Genomic DNA, 6,237 nt, shown 5'->3' with positions numbered 1-6,237 from the left:
TGTTCACAGCCAGGTTGGATGAGCCTTGAGCAACCTGCTCTGGTGGGAGGTGTCCCTGCGCAGGGCAGGGCTTGAGGCTGGGTGAGCTCTAAGCTCCATCCCAACCCCTTAACGTGCTATGAACTATACCATGAAATTCAGACATACAAGGTATCTTATGAAGGCCAAAGGATCCAAATCAGCTGTGCTGACCACATGAATGAAAATTCTGTCCCATAAACTCATCAGAAGTTGAGCTACCACAGGAACAGGACCACAGACTCTATCCATGTCCCTCCCTGGCTGTGCCTAAGCTCCATCCCAACCCCTTAACGTGCTATGAACTATACCATGAAATTCAGACATACAAGGTATCTTATGAAGGCCAAAGGATCCAAATCAGCTGTGCTGACCACATGAATGAAAATTCTGTCCCATAAACTCATCAGAAGTTGAGCTACCACAGGAACAGGACCACAGACTCTATCCATGTCCCTCCCTGGCTGTGCAAAGCCATCCCGTGGTGACTACGTGCCAGGAGGGAAGAAAGCATTGATGCTGCAGGAAGCATCTCCACAGGGTTGGTAAACTATGTATATGTCAGTAGGAAAACAATTCCATTAAAAAAACAAACAACCACCAGACATGCTGGTACTGAATGTTATTTCTCTTGCAGGCTCACCTCCAGGCACAGCAAAAACCTCAAGTATTTTCTCCAAGATCCAGGTGCCACAAAGAACACCAGGATTGCTTTCACCCCTTTTCTCTGCACCACACAACGAAGCTCCTCTGGGTCCATGAAAAGGCAGTTGGGGGATTAACCCCAACATGATAGATACCAGTGAAATTATCTTCCATATCCCAAATACAAATCCTTCAGCTGTGTTGCAGGGAAGGTGCTGCTTTAGCTTATGTTTTATGGCTGAGATAGGGGAGGCCAAATGGTTTGCCCAACACTGGAAGAGGTCCTAGAGCTCAGCTTGAATGGAAATGTGTCTTTTATTGCCTCTACCCACCCCATAATGCTGCTTCCTTGTGCTTGTGACCAAGTTTTTGCTACCAGCTGTTCTTTGATGAGTTCTCATGGCAAAATGGGAGGAAAATATGACAGCAGCCTGGAAAGCATCAGAGTTGAGCTCCTGTGTCAAGTCTCACAGGGCAAGAGCAACAGACACCAGCAATGCTGACAAGAGTCAAGCACCTCCACTCTGTAACCAAACAGAGCCACACAGGCCACGGTGCATGCAAACCAGAGATGACACAGAGGTCACAGTACAAGTGCTGATCACCTAAGGCACATTTTACACCCCATGTCTACAGATAAACCACTAGGAGGATGCCAAACCACTTATTTCTCATTTAAATTGCATTTACTTCAAAACAGCTTTGCTATTTCTTTTGCAAATTAGGATGACCTCAGAATTTAAATGTCACTCTGCAGGCAGCACTGTAAATCACAGGGGCCCTATGGAAAAGGTACACACACCTTGCCTGAAACACCCTCAGCTCTGGTCTGCAGGCACAGCTGGAATGCACAACCAAACCACTCACAAGCAATAACCATTTACTGCCATAGATAAGGCAGAGGAAGCAAACATTCCTTGTTTGTTTAATCAGCAAAACACTGGCCTAGATGTGCTCATCTCACGTTTAATTTCCCTGCAAAAGATCCCTGGGTTGTATTATTGGATGTGTTAGGAGACTTTCCACAAGCTTCTTCAAGCATGCAAACAGTGCTGTGAATTTCCAAAGGAAACAACAGCTCTATTGCTTACACCCTCCTCCTGTCCCAAATCCTGCCCAGGGCCTGACCCACAGTGCACAGCCAAACTCACGTCCTGAGTAACTCCAGGGAATTCAGGTTTGCTGCTTCTCCATGGCTTGAGGTCCCCAGGTTTCCAAACCTGAAAAAGAAGGTGGGTGTTCAGAAGGAACTCTACTGGAGAAAGGCAAAATTCCAAATAGCATCATTCATATACAATTACCAGAAACAAAGTGCTACAAATACAGAATCGAACAGATGGGCAAAATTAAGGAGCTTGAAGATGGCTTCATTTAGGAGAGAAAAACTCCTAAACACACAGCCTGTATCTTCCCACCTAATCTGTTAATTGACACAAAGCAGCCTGCACACAGCAATCAACCACAACAGTGTCTCTGCTCACAGCTCCAAGATCCTTTCTGCCTGTTTTCACTCCAACCTTTCCCAGGGCAATATTCCAGTGTGCAATGAGCCTGGGACACAACCACTTTCTCCAGCACAGCTCCTGTGTCTCTGGCACCTGATGGTCCTTCCCAGTGGTATTTCACCCCAGGTTTCCTAGGGGCAAGTGTCCACTTTGTGCCAAAACTCCTGACCCATTTGTGCTTTCACATCAGAATTCCAACACGATTGCTTTGCTTTACCTCTCCCTACCCACTTGTATCAACCAACCAGACAGTATCAGAACAGTGTTAAAGGCTTGGCAGGTTTTCAGAGCTCCCTGCTGCACTCAGAGGCCAAATTTCCATCAATCCCAAAGGCATTCCAATGCCCAATTCCTGTTCAATAGCTGTGCAAACACAAGCCCTCACTGCTCAGCACAACTTATGCTCAGGGTTTGGTTGAGTGACTTCCAACCTATCTTAAAAGAAAACCTTGAGAGGCTGAATCCAGCCAAAAACATCAATAGGGCTCCAGGCTCAAATTTAAGCAAAAGCTAAATGTGAAGTCTTTGAGGAGGAAAAAAACCATCATCATCATAAAAAAAAAAAAAAAAAAGAGATTTCTAAAGCTAAAGTTTCTCTAAGCAGAGCATCTGCTTTTTGATTTGCCTCTGTCACTCAGGGAAGATCTTCTCACCTGCTGTTGGACAAAGTAAGTGTTTCACACCTGAAATTCAGTGAACGTTGCTCTGCCTGGACAGGACACTCTGCAGAGCAACAGGTATCCACACACACAGTGCATCCAGATTTCCCAGGACACTTCACACAGTGCATCCAGATTTCCCAGGACTCTGTCCAGGCTGGGTTTGTGTATGTCTGACACAGACTTCAGCCAGTTCTGCAGCACTGCACTCCCAGCAAATCCAGCACAGACTGAATGCACCGGGCCTGAGGGTGATCCACCTTCCACACAAACTCTGGACAAGTTGTGTCAATGTGCACATCCCTATGAAAAAATATACCCTACAACCAGGAGATGTGGATGCTGCTCCCTCCTGCTCTCCCTCAAGGCTGCCAAAAACTGGAAGAGCCTGTTTGATCTGAGCACATCACTGTTCTCCCTGGGACCAAACAATGAGAGCTCAGCGTTGCTATAACTGATTGTTCCCTTACTCCACAATCCTGCTCTGTCACCAAAGATGAGAGACAGGGCTCAAGCTCTTCACTTGAAGCTAAAACTGACAACAAATGGCAAAACTGTGCTTGTTTATAAAAGATTTCCCTTTTCATTACTTCACTGGAAAACAAAACACAAGTACTTAGAAAACACAGATCATGCACTGACACTCACTCCAGTCTCTGCACTGTGAGCATACTAAAAAGAAGGTTGCAAAAATAGAGACTCCTTGCCACTTATTCTGAACTAATGTGGAGAGAACCAAAGCTAGTTAAAATCAATTGCTATCCATCTCTTAATTATTTCTTAGCACATCTGCTGTTCTTCACAAGTCCATATATACCTCAGCTGATGTGACTCATTAACTTTTACAGCTTAAATTTCATCTACATCTTGTCCCAAGCCATAAAATTCTAGATTATCCACGATATTCAAAAAGCCAAGAGAAACATCCATGGATTCTTAATCACTGCACTGCTAAGATTTGTGAGAGGGGAAGGAAGTGGTGACCTCCTAGGATTTCCTGTGGATTTCTGACAAGAGGCTGGGGATAATGTTGATGAGGTCAGGCAGCCCAAGTGCCCTTCCTCTGAAGGGGATGTTGTAACTCACTCACAGAGGTACAGAAGCCAGGAAGGTCAGAACTGGGCTCAGAAAAGAAAGTTCTATTCTATGGAGACTTTCCCCCTGGGCTTTCTTGCCCTCTCCTGACATTTTCACCTCTTTAAAGCAGCATCAGAGGAGGAGGGCAGGGCTGACTTCCTTAGAGCCTCAACATTTTTACATTCTTGGATATATCTAGTCAATTTTTATTACTGCTCATATTCCGTGTCAGAATTGGGATGGACTGAGAGGTAAAGCTCAGTGTGCTCTCCAGGATGGCAGCTCTTTCCTCAGCTGACTTCTTACCTGATTGCCAAGTTACCATCGTTAATACTGTTACTAATTGACCCACATAACATTCCTACAAAGCAACAGGTACTCTACTCCTTTCTGGGTACAAAAGCAAAGCACAGAAAATTTATCCATGCCTTGTTCTTTATCTACCCAGTGGGAGAGCCAAAATTCAATCCCAGGAGTTCTTATGCCACTTCTCTCTTCTAGTTACTATGTGCCAGACTAACTGGTTCTGTAGATCACCTGCCTTGGAAAATGCAGTAACTCTGACACTGTAGGGTTATGCTGAAACTCTGCACTGTGCAGTGTTCTTGGCTTGGGTTACCAGACCCATGTCCACTAAAAGTAATGGAAGAAATTCCTGGCAACACCCCCTGTCATGTCAATAATGGCTCTGTTTCCATTCTGTATTGGCTCTTACCTGTCAAGGAGAAGCTCCAGCACTGCCTTGGGGGAAGCAAAGGCTCTGTATGTTGCCAGGAAGATGCTGATGTAGGTAAAATCCCCATCACCAAAAGCTGTGAGAAGGTTCTCCACCAGTTTCTCCAGAGTTCCAGCTTTTATAGCCCTGATCTTGGAGGTTTCATTCTGCCTGACAGTGTGCTCTGGAGGTAACTGGTCTCCTCCACCCTGCAAAGGGGAACAAAAGCAAATCACAAGAGTCACACAGAAGCCAAATCCCTGGCCCAGCTTTCACTGGATTAAATTCCACCTTTCCACAGGAATTGCCCACCATCAGGTGCTAAATGGTTTTGCAATTTTGGCTCTCCAAGCACCAAATGCTCTATCAAATAAGAGCTTTTTACTAAGTTCATCTTTCAGATATTTCTCTGCTGTGCTCCAAAAATATTTCATAGTCTGACCACTACCAAGTTATCTCGTGATTCCACCACATACCATTATCTAAAAGAAAATCCATTACCCCACAAAGAATATTATTACTGGAGGGAACAGAAGTGCTAATTCAGTGTTTCACTTCTGAATAAACATGAAAACTGACCACAACTTTAGCACATACACTTGTGATTCCCTCGCTGAGCACAGCAGCTATGGGGACTGAGTGCCCAGACTGACTTTGGGGTGCCACACAGAACCTCAGGCCAGGAACACATCTGGGTGCAAAACATTTCACTTTTGCAAGGAGGGTGCCAAAGTCATCTTGCAAACATGCCACTACAACGTTCCCACTTTCTCTTACAGTTTCCACTTGGCACAAGGTTTGTCCCCAACTCCAGGGTTTGCTGTTGGGTGTGTGTTTTGAACAGCAGTGGGTTTTAATGCTTACAGCCTGCTCTGACAGGACTAGAAACATTCCCTTACATTCTGCCACTATTCAGAGAGCAGTTCAGAATGCATTTTTGTGACTGCTTTACGTACTTATTTGCTTGGTATGTGGGATAAAAAGCCTTAAAAATGAGACTATAAACATAAAATATCCAACATTAACACAACACTTGGGTACTAGACTGGGGACAGGAAGGCAAAATGTTAATGACTCAAAGTCACTGCCAATCCTGGCTTGGTATATTGACCAAACACAAAGAAAAAATCACCTATGAATAAAATAATTAGGACCTGATGACTCACCCACTTCCTATTTACAACCCTACCTTCCTACTGCTTTGGAATATTTTCTATAGATATCCTTTTGTTTTAAACAATACGATAATTGGACACTATTCTAACACTCTGGTATTAACTCTCAAGCTCTGTCTTTACATTTTTCCAAAGCTTTGCTATCTCATTTCCCATCTTAAGGAGGTTCAACAAACTCTTGTTGTGACATTAAAACACGACCTGCTCCCTGTACTTAGAAACAAAACAGACTAGACAGGGAAAAATTTTGTTCCACAGATTTTATGGCTGTTTTAAAGGTGTGTAATTTGTAACATATCTGACTTCTAGCTGCATCTGGAATTAGATATGAACTATATACCTGAATTTAAGGTGTCTGGAATTATATCAATGCCATCACAAATCCACTTAGAGGATGTCACCACTGCTGTATCTCTCTTCCATTCAAATTTTCCCTAAGCAGA

General features: G+C 44.1%; 1 protein-coding gene across 1 annotated transcript in view; it reads right to left on the bottom strand.

Moving 5' to 3' along the window:
* LOC103807188 (ral guanine nucleotide dissociation stimulator-like 1) overlaps window positions 1–4,828 on the bottom strand; it is a gene marked incomplete at both ends in the record, with an annotated part of 26,378 nt that extends 21,550 nt beyond the window's left edge. The window contains 2 exons of the mRNA XM_009079912.1: window positions 1,815–1,883; window positions 4,620–4,828. Of these exons, the coding sequence (XP_009078160.1) occupies window positions 1,815–1,883; window positions 4,620–4,828 (278 nt within the window). The remainder of the gene's footprint in view (window positions 1–1,814; window positions 1,884–4,619) is intronic.
* Between the last annotated feature and the right edge of the window lie 1,409 nt (window positions 4,829–6,237).

The sequence above is a fragment of the Acanthisitta chloris genome, unplaced genomic scaffold (assembly GCF_000695815.1).
Source record: "Acanthisitta chloris isolate BGI_N310 unplaced genomic scaffold, ASM69581v1 scaffold4110, whole genome shotgun sequence".
Taxonomy (NCBI): domain Eukaryota; kingdom Metazoa; phylum Chordata; class Aves; order Passeriformes; family Acanthisittidae; genus Acanthisitta; species Acanthisitta chloris.
This window is presented reverse-complemented; position numbering and strand designations above follow the sequence as displayed.